Source organism: Pseudophryne corroboree, chromosome 6, assembly GCF_028390025.1.
Source record: "Pseudophryne corroboree isolate aPseCor3 chromosome 6, aPseCor3.hap2, whole genome shotgun sequence".
Lineage (NCBI taxonomy): Eukaryota > Metazoa > Chordata > Amphibia > Anura > Myobatrachidae > Pseudophryne > Pseudophryne corroboree.
This window is the reverse complement of record NC_086449.1, coordinates 191,542,080-191,567,332: the sequence shown is the minus strand read 5'-3', so window position 1 is coordinate 191,567,332 and position 25,253 is coordinate 191,542,080. Positions and strand designations below refer to the sequence as shown.

Genomic DNA, 25,253 nt, shown 5'->3' with positions numbered 1-25,253 from the left:
GAAAAAACATGTTCCTTTGACCAACAAGATGTTAATTTTTTTCTGAGCTTTGTAGATACAATGCAAAAGTTTTCCAGCCATTCCTTTTAAATCAAAGTGACGAACAAATACAATTTGTCACTATTTTTATTTTAAGCTGCAATGTTAAACTGTTACAAGATAAATATTTATTTGTATTCAATATCACAGGTCTATATGACATTAAGGGATATTTTCCAACAAATGTAATAGTACTGTATGCTATAGCAACCAATCAGGCAATTGCTGTCATTGTCTAAATGTCAGAAATGATAGCTGGACTCTGATTGGCTGCTACCTGTTATTGCACAGTTGTACTCTGCATTGTACAGAAATGTGACATTTTAATAGCATTATGTTGTGTTCTAGAACCATGAGTATAGACGAGGACTCCAAGTGGCTGGACTGGGTAACCAAGCAGTTTGAAAGTATTGCTGGAGAAGACAAAGAAATTGATCTAGATGAATTCAAGACAGCACTGAAAGTCAAAGAGGTTGAGCTGAACTTGTTATTTTTGAACTGAGAAATTATTCTTGAAAAAGAGCCTAGATCAGTGTATAGAGTGGAGAAGTGGAGAAGTGGAGAAGTGGAGAAGTTGCCCATGCTCAACTTCTCCTCCTGTCCATATCGCCACTTTTTGATGCTGCTTGATGCATCTCCCAGCATGAAGAGAATAGGATCCATCCAGAGACATAATAGTGGCACAGATATTCATTATAATGCAGCCCATTCATTACCTCACTGGGAACAAGGGCACAGTTCACTGTTTCCTAGAGAATTCATAAATTGTTCTCATGTAAATTTGAGTAAATGTTCTCCTCTGTGTGTATGATACATCATGTGCCTTTTTAATGTATATATCAGTTTAATCACAGATGGTTAGGGGGCTGCAACAACATGCCTACATGTCAATCTCAATATAATCCATACTGACCTACATCCCTGGAATGTCCATGAGGACCTACATCCCTGGAATGCTCTTGAGACTCCAGAACTTCAGGAAGCAGACAATCATCCTGGATCTCACCCACTTCTACAGTGAAGTAGGCAGGATGGAGCCATGATGCCGCGATTAGTTTGAATCATGTCATCACTGCTCTAGCCTCACTCTGCGTATTACCAAGATCGGTGACATTATGCTGTAGAAGGGCACTTAATGATGCAACTCACAGCACCACCTCCCACACACCTTCCAAATGTATTTGTACAACGCTTACATAAGGCTGGGACCTTATTTTGTATGTACCTGTACTTGCTGACTGGAGGAGAGGTTACATTATTGGTAAAACACAATGTTTATATATTTATATATAGATGTTGAGGTTTTAGACCATAAAGCTTGTAAGTAATATAGGTTACACATCAACAGTAGCCTAAGGAAACAAATCCAGTCTGGCCATCAGTCACTTTTTACAACCTATACACAAATTGCAAGATTTTGGCAGAACCTGTAAGTGGCACTAAATGTTAGTGTAAGAGTAGTAAGTCTCCATTGCCTTGTATCATATCTTAAGTTAAGGTGAGATATTTATCATCAAATATTTATGAAATATTGCCCAAAAACAGCCATTTTGGGGGGCACTCACAAATATTAAGGATCCCCCAGTTGTGTTATGAAGGAATCGCAGTAGATATCTCCGATATCTGCCGCAGCCCTCTATTTTTGCCCGCAAATGCGCCCTATAGGTTTCCAGATTTACAACACCCTTTACAGATAGCATTACCCTGGGGATGCACATCGAAACAAGATGGTTTGAAACCATCAATGTTTTTGATTTGATGTCAGTGTTTTTACCATTTCATGGCAGCATTCATATGTTTGCTGCCATCGAATGTTGATGATGCACAAGCAACGAATATATATATCTTGTTTACAAAGTGCCGGGACTGAGCTTAGCTCCGCCTCCAACGCTTCTGCAGAGCTCTGCCCCCGGGCTCTCATTAGCACACAGCCTACTGAAATGTGATGCAGGGGTAACCAATGGTTTCCTTGCAGATGGTTTCACACCACCGAGGTTACCCACTGATGGCCATCCTTAGTTATCGTTAATATAAATTTGTTTACTTTAAAATAATTTGTTAGTTTACTTGAAACATGTCTAAAACACTTTATTATTTAGCTTTGAATATATTTCAAAGTGTGTTTCTCCTTCAGGGTCCACAGGTTATCCACAGGATAACATTGGGATATGGATGTAGCGACAGCGGATTGGCACCAACGATCAAAGCTTTTGGCCTCCAGAATGCACTTGGCCAGTCCCCTATATCCCCGCCCCCTGGCTCAGGCAAACCAGTTTTTGTTCGGTGCGGCAGGAGCCAGATACCATGGTCAATGTGCTACTGGTTTTTAGAAGCCATAAGCTTTTTATTATTTTATTTTTATAGTCTTACTTTTTTCCGAGCGATCTTTCTAATAGCGTCTTATACGTAACTTAGAAAGAGTTGCTCCAACAACTCTCCGCTGGGTCGCGACAACGCTTACCCACATACCCACATGTACAGTGCTGTTTCGGCGGGCATCTGTGTAGTATGTACTAGCAAGTCCAGCAGATGTTACCAGGCTGTGGTTGGAGCACAGGGAGAAGGCAAGGCAACGGTTCCACTTAGCAGGGGAAACGTGAGACACAGCCACACTGTTTTGGGATGGAGACTACCGAACAGTCGCTGACCCCAGAGATCATAGGCTCCAGGGGAAGTATGAGGCCGCGATCCCTGGGGTTGATGTCAGCAGGGGAGGGGAGACACTCCCCTGGTCGCCCCTCCCCCCCGGTTCATGACCAGTTTCCTCCGAGTTTCCCGCCATGAACTGTTTTCTTGCTTCCGTCTGAGATGCTGTGTATCTAAAGGACCCTGTCGCAGCTTAGGCGGCTGTGTGACTGGCGCTTTGGTGTTCTCTTGGGCGTCAGTGTTCACTGTAGGTTCACGGGGCGGTTGTGTACACTATAAGCATCTGGATCCACTCAGCATTCACTAACGTATTGATCGATCCTGGAAGCAGGGTGAAGTCTCCCTGTATCCCAATCTCCTGAGCCAGGTGATACAGAACTAAGTCTCTATCTACCAATGAGTACGAATAGTTGGATAAGTGCCTGATCCATTTGAGTCTGTAAACTATTGCTGCTGTTTCTTTCGCTGGAGCAACTGAATATGGTTAAAGTCCTATATAAGGTAATGCAGTAATATGTTTCTCCTACATACTTGAAATGTATCTGTAGTTGAATATGTGCTCATATTGCTTATTATGCTAATGTATAACCTGTGACTGATTGCTAGTGTGATTACTAACTTTACTATTTCTGTCAGTTTTTCTGTGTTTTCCGGTCCTCAATGCTGGTGCAAAACAGGAAGGGATCGGATTGTATGTCACTTTAACAAGTTAAAGTTATTTCAGTCACAAACTGTGTAGTTAACACTGTACAAGTGTGTGATTTATTTATCATGTCTAAGAGAGGCAAGGGTGAAGAGGATACATTCTCCACAACAGCATCAACACTAATTTTGTGTGTGTCTAGCAAAGTTGGGTTAACCTGTCAGGATCTGGTACAAAATGGATTATGGGGCAAATTCAGACCTGATCACTAGGCTGCATTTTCGTACAGCGGGCAATCGGGTCTAAACTGCGCATGCCTATGCACCACAATGCGCAATGTGCAGGCACGATGCACAGGTAAAAAGCGGATCGCCGCTCAGCGATGGGTATGTGCAAAGGATCCGTTTGAACGGGCATTCACAAGGAGATTGACAGGAAGAAGGCATTTGTGGGTGTCAACTGACCATTTTCTGGGAGTGTTTGGAAAAACGCATGCGTGTCCAAGCATTTGCAGGGAGTGTTCCTGGCGTCAATTCCGGCCCCGGACAGGCTGAAGTAAGTCCTGGGCTACTCAGAGACTGCACAAAATCTGTTTGTACAGCTCTGCTACACATGCGTTCGCATACTTGCAAAGCAAAAATACACTCCCGTATGGGCGGCGACTAAGCAAATGCAAAAAAAAACCTAGCAAGCGAACAGGTCTGAATTAGTCCCAATGTGCAAATTGTTTTAGCTCTCACCAAAGCCTCCTAAATAATCCCAGACAGGCACAGGTCCAGGTTGAACCCCCATGGGCTACCTTTGCACAGACATTATCCAATATAGCTGATCGGATAATGCCAGCTCTGAAACCAGGGATATGTTGCCCTATTAACCTTTACATGCAATATTCTTCCTGGGGGTTGTCACATCCAGCCTAGGAATCTGCAGCCTCTCAACAGAATCAGGTGGAAGGGCCTGTGCTAAGTAAATCCCATAGACATGAAACAACATCTTCACAGTCTACACATGTTTCAGATGGGGACTTGTTGGAGGATGAGAACTCATCACACTCCGGATCTGCATGCAGAGATGAGGATGAAGGGCTCAGCTCAGTGGACATACCTGAGCTAATTAATGCTATGAAAGCCATTCTATCTTTAGAGGAAGCAGCAGAGCTTTTGTTAAAATCTAAGGCACTTGTGTTTAAACATTTCAAACGAGTTAAGACTATGGGCCTAATTCAGACCTGATCGTAGCCCTGCAAAATTTTGCAGGCCTACAATCAGGCACACTGACATGCGTGGGGGACACCCAGCACAGGGCTAGTCCACCCCACATGTCAGGCCCGCCCCCCCACAGAAGTACAAAAGCATTGCACAGCGGCAATGCTTTTGCACTTCAGGAGTAGCTCCTGGCCAGCGCAGCTTATGTGTGGCGGCCGGGAGCTACTCGTCGCTGCCCGGATCCCAGCGGCTGCGCGTGATGTCACGCATCCACTGCAGCCCGCCCCCCGCATGGTCCGGCCACACCTACATTGACCGGACCGTGCCCACAAAACGGCAGCCAAATGCCGCCGTGCCGCCCCCTCCCACCCAGTGACCACCTCTGCCTGTCAATCAGGCAGAAGCGATCGCTAGGCAACGGCAGCCATTGGCTGTCAGCGATGTGCTGGTGCCACGCATGCACACTTCTGATCTGATCGCTGGGCTGCGATGAATGGCAGCGTGCGATCACCTGAATTTCCTGGGTCAGAGAAGCTGACTGAAATTATGCAAGAGGCTTGGGGTACACCCAGTGAGAAGTTTAGAATTCCAAAGAAATGGAATTCCCATTATCCTCTTCCAACTGGGGACTGTTTAAAAAGGGAAGTGGCTCCCAAGGTAGATATGCATGTTATTAGATTTGTGCGAAAATCTACATTACCTCTGCCTTTAACTTCATTAAATGATACCACAGATAGGAAAATAGATAGTTTTCTAAAAACTATTTTCTCCGTGTCTGGGGCAATCGTAAGACCAGCCATGGCTTCAGCCTGGATGGCAAAAGCAGTGGCAGCTTGGGCTGATGCATTGGAGGAGGATTTTTCATTGGCATCTGGAGAGCATAAATCCCATATTGCACATATCAAACAGGTGGATATTTTTATGGAAGAAACAGCCTTGGATATGGGTACAAGTGCCTCTCAGGCATCAGCTTCAGCAGTAGCAGCTCGCAGAACGGTGTGGCTATGCACATGGAAAGCTGAATCAGACTCTAAGAAGGTTCTGAAGTCTTTGTTTTTACTGGAGATATTCTTTTTGGTAAAGAATTAAACAGTATTTTGGAGTCAGAAGCAGACTCTAAGAAAGTGAAGTTTCCTTCTACATACAAATCCAAGCCTAGATTTCCTGCTTTTAGGCCCTTTCGGACTCAAGAAAAAGAAAAAAGGAAAGGGTTATGGCAAGCAGTCCCAATCTGACAAGTCTGGTAAGACTCAAAGTCTCAGAAGATAAGCCATCAGCCTGATGGTGCAGGCCTCCACCTAGGGGACCCCAGGGTGGAGGGTTACTTCTTCATTTTGCACAGATCTGGTGGCAGTCCACCTCAGATGTCTGGGTGCAAGAAGCGGTATCTCACAGTTATGCGTTTGCTCACCCTCCTCAAAGGTTTTTTTTGTACCAGCCTGTCCTCAGTGGAAACAAAGGCCAGTGCTTTGCAGGAGGCAGTTCAGAAGTTACTTCAGTCAGGAGTGATAATTCCAGTTCCTCATGCACAACGAGGACAAGGTTTTTATTCCAACCTGTTTTTAGTCCAGAAGCCAAATGGGTCATTCCCCTATACTCAATCTTGAAGTGCTGAACAAGTACATTTAGGTGCCTCGGTTTCATATGGAGACTTCCATTATTTTGGCCATGGAGGCGGAGGATTTTATGGTATCCATGGATATCCAGGATGCCTGCCTGCATGTTCCTATAGCACTGTCCCATCAGCAACATTTTCCTTTTCAGGCCCTACCATTTGGACTGGCCACAGCTCCCAGAGTATTCACCAAAATTATGGTGCTAATGGCAGCTTATCTCCGTCAGCAGGGGATAAGGATTTTTCCATACCTGAACGATTTATTAATCCTGGCAAAATCTCAGGAATTGCTTCAGTGCCATCTGCAACAGACAATACATTGTCTACAGAGATACGTTTGGCTCATAAATTGGGAAAATTCGTCCCTGTTCCATCACAACGGATGAATCACTTTGGGGCTGTGTTGGATTCAGGTCTTCAGAGAGTAATTTTACCTATGAACAAAATATCCAAGATTCAGTCAAGGATTCAGGAGCTATTGGTAATAGATTACAAATCCATCTGAAAGGAAAAAAACGACATGTTTTTATTTAGTTGTAGTTGATACTGTATATCTAGTTACTATTGCAACATTTTATCTACTGATAATTGTATCCATTACTGTTTTTATATTCAACCATATGAACTAGTATTTATTGTTATATATGTGAAAAATAAATGTGATTGAATTTTGATCCACCGGCAATTTATATATTCTTTATATTATAGTATTGATTCTATAGCGCAGCCTTTTTTTCGTTCATACCAAAAGTTATCCATTGAGACTTGTGCAGATAGGTCTCTGGGGCTGCTACAATCGAATCAATATTATTAGTATATATTTTTTAATTTATTTATATATATATATACACCACCATTCAATCGTGCCGTAGGTATTTGTATTAAGGATTCAGGAGCTGCTACACAGTCAAAGGGTATCCATTCACGCGGCAATGCATTTATTGGGATTGATGGTGTCGACATTCGACATGGTGGAGTATGCTCAGTTCCACTCAAGGCCTCTACAACGTCTGATCCTTTCCAAATGGAATGGGTTACATCAGACAATAGAAACTCAGACTATGGCTCTTCCTCTAGAAGTAAGGAGGTCATTAGCCTGGTGGCTACAGACATCCCATCTGGACAAAGGGAGACCCTTTTGGATATCAGATTGGGAAATTCTGACAATGAATGCCAGCCTTCAGGCTGGGGAGTGGTGTCAGGAAGGAGTTGCTTCCAGGGCAGTGGACCAAGGAAGAAAGTTGCCTGCCAATAAATATATTGATACTTCGAGGCATATACATGGCACTTATTCAGGCAAAGGAAAACCTTCAGGGGAAACCAGTTAAAATCTGCTCGAACAATGCAATGGCAGTAGCGTACCTCAACCATCAGGGAGGAACTCGCAGCAAAAATGCAATGAAGGCGGTAAGTCACATGTTAAGGTGGCCAGAACTTTATCCTCCAGCCTTGTCCGCAGTGTTCATTCGGGGAGTCCTAAACTGGGAAGTGGATTTTCTCAGTCGACACGTCATTCATGCAAACGAATGGGCTTTACACCCCAAGGTCTTCCAAACTCTGGTAGACAAGTGGGGTTACCGGAGATAGACCTCATGGCATCCCGTCAGAACAACAAAGTTCCCGCATACGGGTCAAGAACAAAGGATCCCAAAGTGACCTTTGTGGATGCCCTGTCAGTGAGATGGGACTTTCGTCTGGCCTATGTGTTTCCACCAATCACTCTGTTACCCAGGGTGATGAGAAATGTAAAACAAGGAAAGAGTGCCGTGATACTAATAGTTCTGGCTTGGCTCAGAAGACATTGGTACACAGATCTGCAGAGGCTATTGATGGATGCTCCATTCCTACGTCCAGATCTACTGTCACAGGGTCCTTGCTACTACAAGCACCTGGATCTACTGTCTTTGACGGCGTGGCTCTTGAGACCTCCATCCTGAAAGCAAGAGGATTCTCACAACAGGTAATTCAAACTATGCTCAGAGCTAGGAAAAATCCTCAGCTCGCATTTATCACAGAGTATGGCGAGTCTATATTCAATGGTGTAGTGACCGAAAATTTGACCATAGGTTTTCAGGGTTTCCAGAGTCCTAGCATTCCTTCAGGCAAGAATGGACAAGGGTCTATGGGTGGCTTCCCTGAGAGTACAGGTGTCAGCATTGACTGTATGGTTCCAAAAGAAAATTGCTAACCTGCAGGATGTTCGCATTTTTTTCTAGGGAATGCTTCACATCCAACCAACCTTTTGTTCCTCCTACAGTGCCTTGGGTCTTAAGTTTAGTCCTAAAAGCGCTTCAGGTTGCTCCATTTGAACCACTAAAGCAAGTGGATCTTAAATGGCTGACAGCTAAAGTTCTCTTTCTACTGGCTATTGCTTCAGCTAGAAGAGTTTCAGATTTAGGGGCTCTGTTATGTCGCCCTCCTTTTCTGATTTTTCTTCAAGATAGAGCAGTTCTCAGAACCAAATCTGGTTATCTTCCTAAGGTGGTATCTAAATTCCACCTTAACGAAGAAATTGTTGTCCTGGGCTTCAAAGGTCCGGACCTTTCTAGGGGAGGTGCATCGTTGGACGTAGTGCATGCGTTAAGGATCTACGTGGATCGGACCAGAGCCATCAGAAAGACAGACACTCTCTTCATTCTCTACGGATTTCACAAGAGAGGATGGCCTGCTGATAAGCAGGCACTGGCGAGGTGGCTTCGGATGATGATTTCTGAAGCATATTCTCTAGCTGATCTCCCTATTCTGGTTAATGTCTCTACTCACTCTATTTGTAAGGTAGGTCCGTCATGGGCAGCGCAACGTGGTGCTTAAGCTGAACAGATAAGGCAGCCACATGGTCTTCCATTTACACATTCATTAAACATTATGCCTTTGATACCTTTGCCTCTCAGGATGCTGAATTCGGGCGAATTCTGTCCAATCAGGAGCGTCCCCACCACTAAATTTGCTTTGGGACATCCCAATGTTATCCTGCAGGAGAAATAATCGTTATGGTAGACTTACCGTTGATAACTCTATTTCTCTGAAGTCCACAGGATCCACAGGGATCCCACCCTGACGCACCTGATTTGAGGATCCTTTCACATACTAACCTCTTCCTTCTTGGATGGAAGGGTGTGATTGTGTGTTCTTCTCGCCTGATTAGGGTTTTCTATGATGCTCCTGCCTTGAGCTTTGGAAAACAACTGATTTGACTGAGCCAGGAGGCATGGATATAGGGGACTTACACGGTGCATTCTGGGAGGCCGAAAGCTTTGATCGTTGGTGTCAATCCGCTGTCACTACATCCATATCCCAATGTTATCCTGTGGACTTCGGAGAAATAGAGTTATCAACGGTAAGTCTACCATATCGATTATTTTGCATGCATAATGCTGCATAGTGCATGCAGTATGTACATGAAGTGATGCATACATTTTGCTTTTTCTAAACAAATCACAGGAACTTCTTCAAAAAAATATACAAGATTTCCATAAAATTTAAAATGCAAAAGAAATAAGCCTGTACATCAGGACCTGATTATGAGTTGGGAGAAAAGCAAAAAAGAGCAATTATTATTATTACATTTTATTTATAGGGCGCCACAAGTGTTTCGCAGCGCCGTACAAAGGACAATACAGGGAGACAAAACTTAGCATAACAGTAAATAAATAAAATAAATGTAGTGCAGGTAACAAAGAGCACCACAATTCTCAAAACATAATATAGGTTAGATGTAAGTAGCGAGGGAGTAATCACTGTACCACTTGGGGCTGGCGGCCATAGATAGAGAGGAGCCTTTACCAGTAGGAGAAAAAGCAGGTAAAGATGGTCGCTGAGTGAAATGTGTCGAGAAGAGGGCTTAGACAACAAGAGGAAAGAGGGCCCTGCTCTGAAGAGCTAACAATCTAGTGGGGAGGGGCGACAGACAGATGACATGGGGTGCAAGCAAGCAGGAGGAAGCCTGAAGGCGGTATGCAAGCCAAGCAGAGATGTTCAAGGCATGGGGCAGGGGGATGGAGGAGCAGCCTAAGGACTAGGTTATGCATTGGAGGGGTACGCTTTGATAAATAGGTGGGTTTTCAGTGCCCGTTTGAAGCTTTGCAAGGTCGGGGAGAGTCTAATGGAGCGGGGGAGTGCGTTCCACTGAAGGGGTGCAGCACGGGCAAAATCCTGAACTCGTGCATGGGAAGCAATGACCAAGGCAGAGGAGAGGCAACGGTCATCAGCCGACCGTAGTGGGTGGGAGGGCGTATGAAGGGAGAGGAGGTTGGAGATGTAGGGAGCAGTGGAATTAGAGATGGCCTTGTATGTGAGGGTGAAGAGTTTGAAGAGGATTCTGTAGGGGAATGGGAGCCAGTGTAGATTTTGTCAACGGGGAATGGCGGAAGTGGAGCGGCGGGAAAGAAAGATGAGCCTAGCTGCGGAGTTGAGGACAGATTGGAGGGGAGCGAGGTGGGAGCAAGTGAGGCCAGTGAGAACATTGCAGTAGTCGAGTCGTGAGATGACCAGTGAGTGGATGATAAGTTTAGTTGCACTCTGGGAGAGAAATGGCCTGATGCGAGCAATGTTGCGTAGCTGGAACCGACAAGATTGTGCCAGAGCTTGGATGTAGGGTTCAAAGGAGAGGGAAGAGTCAAGAGTGGCGCCCAGGCAGCGGAGTTGAGGAACAGGGGAGATGATAGTGTTGTCAACAGTGATAGAGATATTTGTAGGGGGTGTTGCTCTGGCCGGGGGAAAGATAATGAGTTCAGTTTAGTCCATGTTGAGCTTCAGAAAGTGCTCAGACATCCAGGAGGAGATGGCAGAGAGGCAGCTGGAGACCTGAGAGAGGATAGAGGGGCACAGATCAGGAGAGGAGAGGTAGAGTTGTGTGTCATCGGCATAGAGGTGGTATTGAAGGCCAAAGGAGTTAATGAGCGCACCCAGGGAAGAGGTGTACAGGGAGAACAGAAGGGGGCCTAGGACAGAACCCTGAGGGACACCAACAGGAAGGATGGAAGGGTGTGAGGTCGTCCCGGTGGCAGACACAGCGAAGGAGCGATTAGTGAGGTATGAGGTAAACCAGTCAAGGATGGTGCTAGAGAGGCCAACGTTTTGGAGTGTTCGGAGGAGGAGAGGGTGATCCACGGTGTCAAAGGCAGCAGAGAGGTCCAGAAGGATGAGCAAAGAGAAGTGGCCAATGGATTTGGCAGAAAGCAGGTTATTGGTTTCACCAGGGCAGTCTCGGTGGAGTGGAGTGGGCGAAAGCCAGATTGTAGTGGATCAAGGATGGGCTGGTCAGAGAGGTAGCTTGTGAGATGGCTGTAGACCAGTCATTTAAGTAGTTTGGAGGCGAAAGGGAGAAGAGAGATGGGGCGGTAGCTAGTGAGTGATGAAGGGTCGAGGTTGTTGTTTTTTGAGAATAGGGGACACCAGAGCATGTTTGAATGGTGAGGGAAAGATGCCAGTAGAGAGCGATAGGTTAAAGAGGTGAGCAAGGTGGGAGCAGGCAGTGGGGGGAGGGAGCGGAGAAGACGGGTGGGGAGGGCGTCCAAGGGGCAGGTTGAGGGGGGAGGATAAGATGAGGGAGTGAACTTCCTTGTCTGAGGTGGGACGGAAGCAGGACAGGTGGGATAGATGGAGGGGAGGGATGGTGGGGGCAGGGGGCAGTAGAGGGGTGACGGGAGGAGATGTAATTTTGAATATTCTCAATTTTGAAGATGTGGAAGGAGGCAATGTCAGTGGCAGTGAGGGCGGAGGGGAGGGAAGGAGAGTGTTGAAAGTTTCAAAGAGTCGGCGTGGACTGGAGGACTGAGAAGAGATGAGTGCTCGGAAAAAGGATTGCTTGGCGAGAGAAAGAGCAGAGCTATAGGAGGAGAGGATAAACTTGAAATGGAGGAAGTCCGCCAGAGAGTGGGATCTCCTCCAGGAGCATTCTGCAGAGCGTGAACATTTTTGTAGGAGTCGTGTAAGTTTGGTGTGCCAGGGTTGGGGTTTGGAGCGGCGGAGGGGGACAGAGGAGAGGGGGGCCACAGAGTCGAGAGCAGTGGTAAGGGAAGAGTTATAGAAGGAGGCTGCCTGGTTGGGACAAGTCATAGTGGAAAGAGGAGAGAGGAAGGTCTCAAGGGAGGACAGGATAGCGGGGTTGAGAGACCCGAGATTGTGTCTGGTGATAGTGGGTCTGGGCGTGGAGTGGAGAGGGGAAGATGAGAGGTTGAAAGAAAGCAGATGGTAGTCAGAGAAAGGGAAGGAAGAGTTAGAGAAATCAGAGAGATCACATCGGCGGGTGAAGACAAGGTCGAGGGAGTGGCTGAGATTGTGAGTAGGGGTGGAGGACCATTGAGAAAGTCCAAAGGAGGTGGAAAGGGCAAGAAGATTAGAGGAAGCTGCATTAGTGATGTCAATAGGGATGTTAAAGTCACCGAGGATGATAGAGGGGAGGTCGGAGGAGAGAAAGTGGGGAAGCCAGGCAGCAAAGTTGCCAAGGAAAGGTGAAGAGGTGAACAGCGGCCAGGGGGGCGGTAGATCACTGCCACATGAAGGTGAATGGGATAGTGTGGACCTCAAAGGTGGAGAAGGTGAGGGAGGGCTCAGGTGGGATGACACGAAAGGTGCAGTTAGGGGAGAGAAGTATGCCCACGCCTCCACCCTGGCGGCCATCAGGTCTGACCGTGTGGGTGAAGGAGAGGCCTCCGCAGGAGAGGGCAGCAGGGGAGGTGGTGTCAGAGGAGGAGAGCCAGGTTTCAGTGATGGCAAGAAGGTTAAAAGAGTGGGAGATGAAGAGGTTGTGGATAGTTGGCAACTTGTTGCAGATTGTTCTAGCATTCCAGTGTGCACAGGAGAAGGGAAGGGAGGGGACAGGGGAGATGGGGATCAGGTTGGCTGGGTTCTGAGTGCGTGTGGGTAGTCTGGAAATTTAGGTGGGGGGTGACCTAGCAGTGAAGATTGGTATGGGACCGGATCGAGGAGCAGTGTTGTTCAGAGGAATAATATAGAATGGAGTGGGTGTATTATAGAAAGAATAATGAGAAGGGGGTGTAGTAAAAGCAGAGACAGTGAAAAGCTTTTTTTTTTTGGTAAATAATGGAAGGAACGGAAAGGCTGAGAATGTTACACAGTGGTTGTAGAGAGTATAAATGAGGTGCAGAAAGCAATGTGTGAGAGCAGTAAGGCTGTTACTAATTAACTGTGCCCCTTGGCAGAACCATGCCGCACTGCATGTGGGCAGATGTAAATTGTGAGTGATTTTGATTTGAGAGGGGCGTGTCCAAACTGAAATCTAAATTGCTAGTTAAAACTGAAGCTGTCCAATATTTGTACGCTGCATGCAAAAGCAGCCATAATTTATCCTGCATCTAACCCCCCATAAATAAATGTATTTGCACTCCTTGCATTGCAACAATTCAGACCTGATCGCTGTTGTGCGAATTCGCATGATGGGCGATTGTCGAACAACTGCGCATGCGTATAGATCGCAATAAGCAGGCACAAGGCCAAACTGTGAAAGAATGGTGCGAAAATTTCGATCACTAGTTGTATGCATGTTGATTGACAGGAAGCGGACGTTTGGGGGTGGTAACTAGCCTTTTTCTGGGAGTGTCAGGAAAAACACAGGCGTTCCCAAGTGTTTTCTGGGAGGGTGTGTGACGTCAGCTCCGGCCCTGATCAGCCTGTTTATATTGGACTGTAGGAGGTCCTGGGCTACACAGAGACTGCACAATTATTCAATGGTGAGTGAGTTGCGAACGGATTTGCAGATGTCCGTTGTCTGGCGAAGTTTCACATGGCGTACGTATGAATTTGCACACTTGCACGGGGAGGGTTTTCATTCACAATGGGTGGTGGCTATCTTATCGCAGACCTCTGCAAAAACGCAGAGGAGCGATCAGTTCTGAATTAGGCCCTTGGATTGTCCAGGTACACAATGCCTGATTCAGAGTTGTACGCAATACCGATATTTACGGAGTGATGTATGCGTCTACAGCCTACAGTGCATGTGTCACGTTCAAATTGCGATTCACCAGAGATGAAGGCCGCAGAGAGGATTTACAGTCAGAGAGTGATTGATAGTCAAGGACCATTTGTGGGAGGCAGCGGGGAGTGGAAATAATACAGGCATGTTGCGACCGTTATCGAGCCGTGTCTCAGTCTGTAACAGCGATCCCATACTCAGAAACATGGCAGCATCTCAGTTCCCAGGGCCATTCTGCATGACTCAGAGCTATGACCATGGAATGATCTGCACCCGATGCAGCATCTTTGGACGCAGTTGCTTTGATTTGAGAAGCCGTCGTTGGGTATCTAAAAAAAAATCCTGCTGACTCAGACATTTGCACACAGTATCTGCCACGGGATTGCACCTGCGAATGCATTAGCGTACAATTCTGAATGCAGCCCAGATACTTGCTCTTCTGTGCTTTGCTCCTACCTCAGAATCAGGTAGGAGCAATTCCACAAGATGGCAGTGTTTCACCACTCTGCCTTCATCTCAGTGGGCTTTGATGTTAGAAACATAAATCACAGGGAAGACAAACAACTATAATTAAAGTAGGAAATAAGAATACTTCACACAACAATTTCCCCCATCACAATTATTTTAGGTTACTGAGAGCTGAAACAATTTTGTGATATTTATAAAATAAAATAAGGCTTACAGTGCTTTAACAAGTGACAGCCACAATATAGCACTCTAAGAGGTACTGATATTACTTAGAATGGCCGGGAATGTAGATATATTTATTTTATATATTTTGAAGTTAGAAATAGAATTACAACTGAGTTTTAATTTTATTCTTTAGTGAGCTAATTGCATCTGTATTATCTCATGCCTCTTCCACCCACCCTTGTTTTTTCTTTAAAATAGTACCACACACACACACACAAACACAAAAGCACTACTTGTTATGGTCTGTGTTCCTCACCTGCGGCACACCGCAAACACGAGAGCTCTACTTGTTATGATTTGTGTATCTCACCTGCGGCACACCACACAAACACATGAGAGCACTACTTGTTATGATTTGTGTATCTCACCTGTGGCACACCACACAAACACATGAGAGCACTACTTGTTATGGTCTGTGTTCCTCACCTGCGGCACACCACACACACGGGCGGGATGTACTAAGCGGAAAATGCGGTAAACTCCCTGTTTACCGCATTTTCCTGATGTACTAACCCCCGGCCGGCAGGACAGCGCCGCGGCGGAGCTGGCGTACGTCCATAGAAGCCTATGGGCTTCTCTCCGTGGCGCTGCTGCTCTCCGCGGCCGCCCCCGTCACCCCGCACATGCGCAGACTGACTTCTGGGGCCGAATCCCGGAAGTCAGGCTGCCGCTGCGCATCGCGGAGGACAGCTCTTATCGGAAGAGCTGTCCTCCGCAATGCTGATCGCATATGTTAGTACATATGCGATCAGCATCGTAGCGCAGAGCGGCGATGGGCGGCGATGTACATTAGTACATCCCGCCCACACATGAGAGCACTACTTGTTATAATTTATGTACCTCACCTGTGGCACACCACACACACACATGATAGCACTACTTGTTATGGTCTGTGTACCTCACCTATGGCAGACCACACCACACACATGAGAGCACTACTTGTTATCATAGGCGGATCCAGGGGGGCACTCGGGCCCCTGGCCCCCCTGTCGTTTCTGACTTCTTTTTTTTTCAAAAGGAGAACAGCAGCAGCACTACTGCTCTTTCCATCAGTCAGATTTGATAATAGAGCCGCCAGGCACTAGGACCCACCGCAGCTCTAACAGCAAGTCCGTGTGGTGACCAATGGGGAAGCTGGAGCTGCAGCTCCAGCCTCCCCATGCTCACACCGCAACCTACCTCCTCCACTGTGAGCCGGCTGGAGTCCAGCCCAAGCGCGGGGTTCAAATGCCAGCATCGAGTAAGACAGTTACTTATGACGGCGCAGAAGGCTTCATCAGCCCTCACTGCACCGCACAATAATCCCAACGCTTCCTTCTCCACTTCCTTTACCACCATGCTAGGTGCAGTCAAACTCAGCCTCAGCCTTGAGAAGGCGGCCCGTGTGATTGTGACAGGGCTGTCCTGCAGATGTCTTATGCTGCTTGTTGGAGATCCAGCTGGCTGCTTCTGCTAATCAAAGATGGGCAGTTTGTGTCCTGCAGTCTGAGTCTCAGTGCAGTGCCCAAAACAAGGTATGCTGCACCTGCCACCACCAACTAAAAGCTATATTAATTATATTGTGCTGGGGTGCCTTCCAGGCTCCCAAAACAGGTGACCAACATTTCAAGGCCCAAACAGCCTTTTCATCAGGGTGAAACATTGGCAATAAACCAGGATGCACTCCTACAACCAATCATTTCCTGATATAATAAACACATATAATATTGTCAGGTGATAGGGAGATGTCAAGTGGTCCATCTAGTCTTGCCATTTTACTGGCACAGCATTGTCTAATATAGCACTAAAGGCACACCTTCATTGTACCACACAACAGGGTAGAAGCTGCTGGAGGGGTGGATTGGGAAAGCAGCATGCACTAAAACATAGCTCCTGACTCTCCCTGTGCTGGACAGTTCCCCTAAGGAGGTGGCGTATCTATAATGGTTGCAGTGTCGGCCACCTGGGTTCAGAGGGGGCCCACACCACACACACTGCACCCATTCTTCTATACCTACCTTTCTCGTGTCTATCGTTCTCTGTGTGGGGGGCCCTCCTCTCCCTTAGGCGGCAGCACTCACTGTTAGGGATGGACATTGAAACGCAATGAAATCATCAATGTTTTTTATTTGATGTTAGTATTTTTTACCATTTGATGGCAGCATTCTGATGTTTGCTGCCATCAAATGGTAAACATTTCATATCCTGCTCCCAGTCCCATCCCCGGCACGGCCACGCTGCAGAGGTTTTGCACATGCACAAATCATATTATTATTTTTTTTATCAAATTATCTTAGTTAGTTACCATTGCATCAAAAGGCTTCATGACGGAAGCCCAGCCATCATTTGATGGTGAGCTTCTGATATCCATCTCTACTCCTTAGTTGACTACTCTCCCGGATCCTGCGGGAGGCTCCCGTTTCAACTATAAATCTCCTGCTGCCCTGCTTTATAGGTCCCATCTCCCAGATTCTTCAGATTCTGCCAGGAGTGACACTAAGGAGTTTCTTTGCTGGTGTGCATTCATCCATACCGTGCTTCTGATCCATAGCACGCTGCTGCTGCTGCTAGTGAGTGAGCTGTTAGGGTAAGAATTAGGGATGGCCATAGATGGTCTATGACCAATGTCGAATACTTTTACTATCGATGGGGGAGAACCAGATGGTTTCCCACCATCGATGGTTCAGTGCTACAGAATTTTTTTATTTTTTCCCCTGCAAGTGTCAGGGCACGAAGCTTAGCCCTGCTCCCTGACACCCATGAAGCCATGCCCCCGGGCTCTGATTGGCCCGCAGTTCACTGTACAGTAATGCAGGGGTGACCATCGATGAGTAAAACCATCAATCTTCCAGATTGTTTTACACCATCTATGATGACCATCGATGGATAACCCACCAATGGCCATCCCTAGTATGAATTGTTGTTAGTAATCTTTCTTTAGTATGACACATTTGTTTAATTAGAGTATCTGGTGTCTGTAATGATTTGGCTAATGCCTTAATGGTATGGAAAACAGCACCTACAGTACAATAAATATAGGTAGTGCCTACAAGATGCAGATGTCTAGTGTTCACAATACAATAACATATAATACACCAAAATCATAATTTACTTATATGTTTAGAGATGAATTCACACAAGGTCAAATTGCATTTGGAATTTATTGCATAGGCATTACATTTATTATGTATATTGTGCTGAGTGAGAAGAAAACAAATATCACAGCAAATATATATTGTAAACAAGAAACCCCGTATTGCAGATAGCAATGTTAGTATCAATACTTGGAAGACTTCCCAAAATATATTGTTACTAACGTTAAATAGAAAAATCTTGCAACAACAAGCATTTAAGCATAGGCACGCCCATTTGTGAAACTGGTAGAGTATGACACGTCTCCGCGGTGGCACGACAAGCTTTACGCGGCACATCCCGCTTTAATCTCCTGATTCTAGTTTTCAAAAGTAGGCAAGTATTCTCTACTCTCTGTTCTTGTTAGCGGTCCGAAGACTAGAGACTCTGGCACAGTGCCAGAGTCTACAGCGCATGCGCATGCTTCCGGAAAAATGTCTGCTGCGCCATTTTCCCAGAGACTTGCGCAAGCCCTGTAGTCTCTGGCACCTGTAGTCTCTGGCACTGTTACAAGCTGTATTTTAAAATTACAGTTAGGAGCTGGTTGGTTGGTCCCTATATCAGGAATATCCCATCAAGGCCAGTTGAAATATTTGTGCTGCACCCTCATACCTGTTGTTGTGTTGCTGCTGGAGTCTTAAACGTTGTTGATTGGCAAGATTAATGATTTACAAAGGAACCCAGCCTGTCCTGCCCAATCCCCGTCTCTATCCACTGTTCTGCCCCCTATCTATACGCTGTTTCCCCCCCACACACACAATTATTGGTCTCCCCTGTCCCCTCTCTGTCTGTTACTCTGTCCAGCCTCATTCTGTTACTCTGTCTTACCCCTTCCCGCCCTCAATACATTCCACCGCCATACTTATCCTTTGCCCCGTGGGTTCTCCTCCTCTCCGGCAAGGCTAGGTTCTGACCTGTCTCCTCAGCAGTGGGAGCCATTAGACGGCTGTGTTTTAATCTCTGGAATACTTGTATTTATACTAAGCAACTGGAAGAATTTAAAGATTGAATGAATGCCAGTATCCCAAGAAATCATATGCACATACAGTTTCATATAAGATTATGTGATTCTCTTTATTTCATGTGTATACTTTTGCCCTAATGCCCCCTGCTTCACAGTCTTTTTTTGCAGAGCGTTTTTTTGCTTTGTTTGATTCGGACGGGAGCGGCTCCATCAGTCTGGACGAGTTGCTGAAGGCTCTCAGTCTCCTGATACATGGGAGTGAAACTGACAAACTGCGTTTCCTTTTCCAAGTTTATGATGTGGACGGTAATTGTGTGAGAACTTGGTGTCTCCATGCTACAGTATGGTGCAATAGATTGCCAATAGAATATATATATATATGTGCATGCATTGTGCACTATGAAAAATTCAGAATACTATAAACTGATAGCAATATCACTAGCTTAAGACTTTGCGTTTCATAACCAGAGGCAGTGAGTTAAGATGATCTGCATGGGTCAATCTGGATATTTACATGCAAGCGCAGATTTCTGGAGGGGGTTCTCAAATGTTTGCTTTTAGAGCGATTATCGTCAGCCTATAAAGCATGTATAATTAGCATGTAACAAGCTATAGTCTGCCCCAAACAAAGTGCGGGTTATGGAACACAGTATGTCAGACATATGCAGGTCTAATCATCATGGAAAGCCACCTACCAGAGTCTCTCTCTGGTGCAATGATTGAGCACTCAGATCCACAGACACACACACAGCAGACGTGGTAGAAAAACTGGGCATGTGCAGCAGCACCATTCTGCCCTTTATACTGCATGTGTGGCCATTTGTCAGGATGTGGGGAAAGCAGCGAGAGGGGGGTCCAGGCCTGTTTCCCGTAACAGGTAGCGACATGGTACTGCTACTACAGAAGCCTCTCTCCCAAGCCCAGCACATGCAGCAGCAGTCAGCCCTCTCTCCCTGTTTGATGTGCGGCGGTCAAGTGGGGGAGCGTGCTTGGCTTGGCGGGCATACACAAAGTCACTCTATTTTTTACTTTTTTGCACAGATGGGCCTGGCCACACCTTCCTGAGTTGGCCACACACCCTCACAGTACCAGGACCTAGCAAAGCCGTCGGCGGCCCTGGGGGAAGGGGGGTTTCCAGTCAACTGGAGCCCCCCCCCCCCTTTCCTTGTGCAGACATGCCCATTGTACACCTAGCCTACATGCGAACATCCAATTGCCATCTGGTTACACCCACTAAGCCACAAATGGAGTTACAGATGAGATATGTACAACTCTGAATCACATGTACAGTTACTGAAAATTGAGAGAATCAGCCCATAAACTGTACTGTATGATTTATGGTCACCTGATCAGCCAGTAACTCATTAATATGCATTGATTTCTAGTGTATGCCCTTAATATGACTTTGGTCTTAGGTCCGGATTTAGGGGTGAGGGCGCCCATAGTCACAACAGTAACGGCCACCCCCCGCATGCCCAATTTTATTGTTTTAATTGATTTTCTTAAGCCCTTATTTGATGATAGCCAATTTAACAGAATACTTAAAAAAAACACTATGACATTTTAATTATGTAAAAAATTTTACTAAGTAAGACAGCTTAAAGGGACAGTATGTGCATGTCCTACCCATTTACACTCCATTTAAGATGGCATATGGTACAGTACAGTGGATATATTATGCAGTTACTGGTACTTTTTGGGCTGACAGTACCAACACAAGCATCAAGTGCCAACCCCAAACAAGTGCCTCATGTGCCTAATGGGAAATTCGCCACTGTATGTTCTAATGGGATCTGGTCATGTGACCGGCGCTCAGGATCCTGGCGGTCACCATGCGACGGCGGGATCCCGAATAATCACACTGCCGGCACACAGAATGCCGACCCACGGGCACTATTCCCATAGAGTGGGAATAGAACCTGTGGTGAGCTCAGCGAGCCACCGAGCCTGCTGCGTGGCATGCGCAGCATGCCCGCAAGGGGCGTTGTTGCGCTTGACACCCCCCCCCCACGCCACCGCCGGCATTCTGCTGTCGGGATCCAGGGGTCGGTATGCTGACCGCCGCGATCCCCAGTGCCGGTCTCCCAGCTCCAACCCATTCTAATACCTGACTTCTACATAGCTTAGCTTAATGCAAAGCTTACATTTGTTTAGTCCACCTCCAGGTGAGTTTAATTTATTGCTGTGGGAGCCCCCTGGTACAATATTTACCAAGTACATTGCTTTATCTGTCTTGGTTGCTTATGTTTATACGATAGATAGATAGATAGATAGATAGATAGATAGATAGATAGATAGATAGATAGATAGATAGATAGATAGATAGATCGTGGAATAGATAATATATAATCCTTGGTGGAAAGGATAGAACCAGGTCGGACAATAAAGATACTTTTAAGATAAATTATTTGGCGAAATCTGAAGGATGTAAAAACCAATTCATAAAAAAAGTTGCCTCATGGTGGAAATCTCCTTTAGCTTAAATATACTGCTGGCAGTTTTAACTAGATATATCCCCAGGTTTATCTTTCTTTGAAAATATTAATAGTTACCGTATTTTTCTCCCTGGTAATTACATCCAGAGGAAACAGCAGCATCCTTGGTGTGTAATTAAAAAGTCCTTTTATGCACCACAGTAACACAACACGGCAATAATTTCTTTTTAAGTTACTGTGGTGAATAAAGGGCCGTTTTATCTGGATACTGCTGTTTCTTCTGGATGGAATTTCTAGGCAGGCTGCAAAGTTTGCATATCCTCCCCCACACATGGGCTGCATTAATGTGTTCCCAGGGTAATGGGCTGGGTGCATTATACAGTATACTAGCCAGCGCTATTGTCAATGTTATTTAACACTATGCTTACATCTCCTTCTCTGCACAAAAGCAGCCAGTCATAATTCACTGTGGGGTCTATTCACCAAGGTACTGTAAATGGGTCTACTATATATTTTGAACCAGTAGTAAGTAACAGACCCACACACCATTGCTGCACCGTGTTTACAGCACTGTCCCAATATTGATTTATTTATTTATTTATTTATTTATTTATTTATTTATTTATTAACAGTTTCTTATATAGCAAGCAAATTCTGTTGCGCTTTACAACTGGACACAATCAGAAGACAAAACCGAGTAAAAACAAACAGTCATAGAGGTAGGGGGTCCCTGCTCGCAAGCTTACAATCTATGGGATATGCTGTGTGTCTACATACATCATACTTGCCTATTCCATACTCTCCAACATGTCTGAGTTAAAAACTGGTACAGATTAGGAAAGGGGCGTGACCATGGGTAAAGAAGGCATGGCCCCACAGTTCTGCTATAGAAATCCGGAGACACTGCACCTGGTACAAAGCCCATGTTTGCCGGTACAGACCATTAAAAAATGGTACGGTACGGCTAAAATGGTACAATTGGAGGGTGTGCTACTCTCTCGGAACAGGAGATTCGCATGCACCCCAAAAATCGATTGTCGCTTACAGCCTCGAGTCACGGAAGAGTGGGCAAGGCGCCCGGATGGATGCTGCCTGCCCGAATGTAAAAAAAAATGTTTATAACAAATATTTAAATTCTCTGAGCATGTTCATTAAAAAAAATTAAATAAAAGGTAGGCAAAAGTCTATTTGGCTTTTTGAGTAAATCCTGGTTCCGCCCTAACAATGGTAATATGAAATGTTATTAATTCAGGCAGTGGTTCTATTGACCCAGATGAGCTGCGTACAGTTCTGAAGTCTTGTCTTCTTGAGAACGCCATATCATTGCCGGAGGAGAAGCTAGGTGACTTGACACTCATACTTTTCCAGTCTGCTGACCAGGACAACAGTGGATCCATCACATTCCAGGAACTAAAGGAACAACTGGAGCGTTTCCCAGAAGTCATGGAGAACTTAACAATCAGGTGGACTTTCTAACTGGTCCAACAAGCACAAATTCATTACATTACTTCATATATTTCCATTAAAACCCCACTAGAATTAATATACCAATTATAGTAGAAATATAAAATGTATATTAAACTTTATTCTTATTTTCTATTCAGTGCTGCCAACTGGCTCAAGCCTCCGACCATAGAAAAGAAAAATCACACCCCTCGCTACCTGACTCCAACCTACTGGCACAACAATCGCAGCAAGGTTCTGTTCATGTGCTCCTACTGCTGTGTCAGTGTATTGCTCTTTACCCTGGCAGCTGTCAATCATTCCAATCTTGGGGGCTGGATTATGGTAGCCAAGGGTTGTGGCCAGTGCCTGAACTTCAACTGCATGTTTATTGTGGTAGGTCTCTAATTCACTGTCTACATCCACTGGTGGCCTCAACTCATTATTTGTCTCTTTTTATAAATTAGCTTTTTTTTCTTTTAAATTATTGTCTATTTGTTTAAAATACAAGTTTTATAGCAAACAAGCAGGTATAATTATGCAAAGTAAGCCAAATTAGTGTCACTTGTATGTTTCAGCTTCCCTGCATTAACCAACTCCTGAAGAGAACAGTGTTAATTTTGTCTACAAAAATTCTGACTAAAAGTATTCATCGACTATAGTTTATTTCAGGACTAAAATGAGACTAAAATGAAAAATTAGATCCACTGACTAAATCTTAACTAAAAAAAACCCTTGTCAAAATTAACACTGGAAGTATGGTTTTAAATTTTTAAAGAATAATTATGTGTTCTAGATATTTGCAGAAAATAAATATGACCTGCTGTGAAGGAAATATGATTGTGTATAGCACTTGTTTGTTCTAACAAACTTAAGGCATTCATTTGTATATGATATAGGGGAGTACATGGTACGCCAGACTCAGTATGTAACACATTCTCAGCCTACTGAGCTTAGACTACTAAACACATACTTAAAGATAAACAAACTTCTCAAGGGAATTTTAGAGAAATGTTCTTCAGCAAAATCCATTACAGCATCATTAAACTGTTTGCAAAAGTTATGACTAAAACATTGACTAAAATTAGCCTATAATGAAAACTGAGATCCACTGACTAAATCTTTACTAAAACAAAGCATTAAAAAAAGACTAAAATGTGACTTTACACCAGGGGTGGGCAATTATTTCAGCTGAGGGGCTACTTGACATTTCCTGTCAGTATCTGAGGGCCACATACAAAATAGCAGCTCCCCCACTTGCCAAAAATATAGGGACGTGGCTTCATGTGGAAGGAGTGTGGACAAAAAATAATACAGATTCATATTAGGCAATAGTCTCCATTATTCAAATTGCGCCACACAGCGCCACTTACACACATTACACCAGGTAGAGCCCCTTTTACACACATTACGGCAGGTAGAGCTCCCTTTTACACAGTATGGAAGGTAGAGCCCCCTTTTACACATTACAGCAGGTAGAGCCCCCTTTTACACATTAACATTTTATTTAGGATAATTATTGTTCAGCAAGCAAATTATCCAGTGTCTTATGGCCCCTGGGGAAAGGTGTGACACGGTGACAGAACACGGGGGTGTGTGGCACAGTGACAGAACACGGGGAGGGGGGGTGACAGTGACAGAACACGGGGTGTGTGACACAGTGACAGAACATGGTGGGGGTGACACGATGACAGAACACGGGGGGGTGACACGTGACAGAACACGGGAGGGGTTGGTTTAGCAAGAGCTAAAGATCTCTCTCCCCAAACCTAAAAACAGTCTGACGCCACTGCCCCCCCCCACACATACACATACACACACACACACACACACACACACACACACACACACACTTTTTTTCTCTTACTCACTTTTCCCATTAACTTATTGATCTGGCTGGCAGCGGCAGGAGGAATGGGTCTCTAGCAGTCTGGCTCTTGTCCCGTGTAGCTCCGCCTCCCTGAGGTCCTGTGTAGCCCCACCCCCTTTTCGGCTGATCACAGCCGTTGTCACTGGGACTCTGGAGGCGGAAGGAGAAGGCTGCTACAACGCAGCAGCAGCAGGGGAGAGAGGCGCAGCTGGCAGCTTGGAGGTACTGCAGTGCAGAGCAATGACAAGCAGCTCAGCCGGTCGGGCCGCTTGTCATTGCTCGCTGGTGGGAGGCAGTGGGCCGGGCAGGATCGGTTTGCAGGCCGCATCCGGCCCACGGGCCGTATTTTGCCCACCCCTACTTTACACCAACTACAGTTTAAATAAGCAACTAAAAGTGGTATCCTATTAAAAAAAGTTACATCTATCAGTAGGATATGCCCATATCTAATCCTGTTACTTGCCATTTTATTTTCCTAGGTGTAAGCTGAACAATGATGGGACCCAATGGTGAATTAGTTATATCAAAGAGTATCTTAAATACATCCGATGTACATACCAGATTATGCAAAATGTTGATAATTATATAGAACTTAATATAAGGTGGTGGTGGTGGGGAGGGGGTGCTAACTGAGCCACCAAAGAGATGTATGCCAA

At 45.4% G+C, this 25,253-nt stretch overlaps 1 protein-coding gene across 1 annotated transcript in view; it reads left to right on the top strand.

Moving 5' to 3' along the window:
- Positions 1–391: 391 nt before the first annotated feature.
- The window catches only part of NOX5 (NADPH oxidase 5), a 96,086-nt gene continuing 71,224 nt past the window's right edge, over positions 392–25,253 (top strand). Inside the window, exons 1-4 of the mRNA XM_063930389.1 lie at positions 392–511; positions 19,005–19,155; positions 22,537–22,747; positions 22,889–23,123. Coding sequence (XP_063786459.1) covers positions 392–511; positions 19,005–19,155; positions 22,537–22,747; positions 22,889–23,123 — 717 coding nt within the window. The remainder of the gene's footprint in view (positions 512–19,004; positions 19,156–22,536; positions 22,748–22,888; positions 23,124–25,253) is intronic.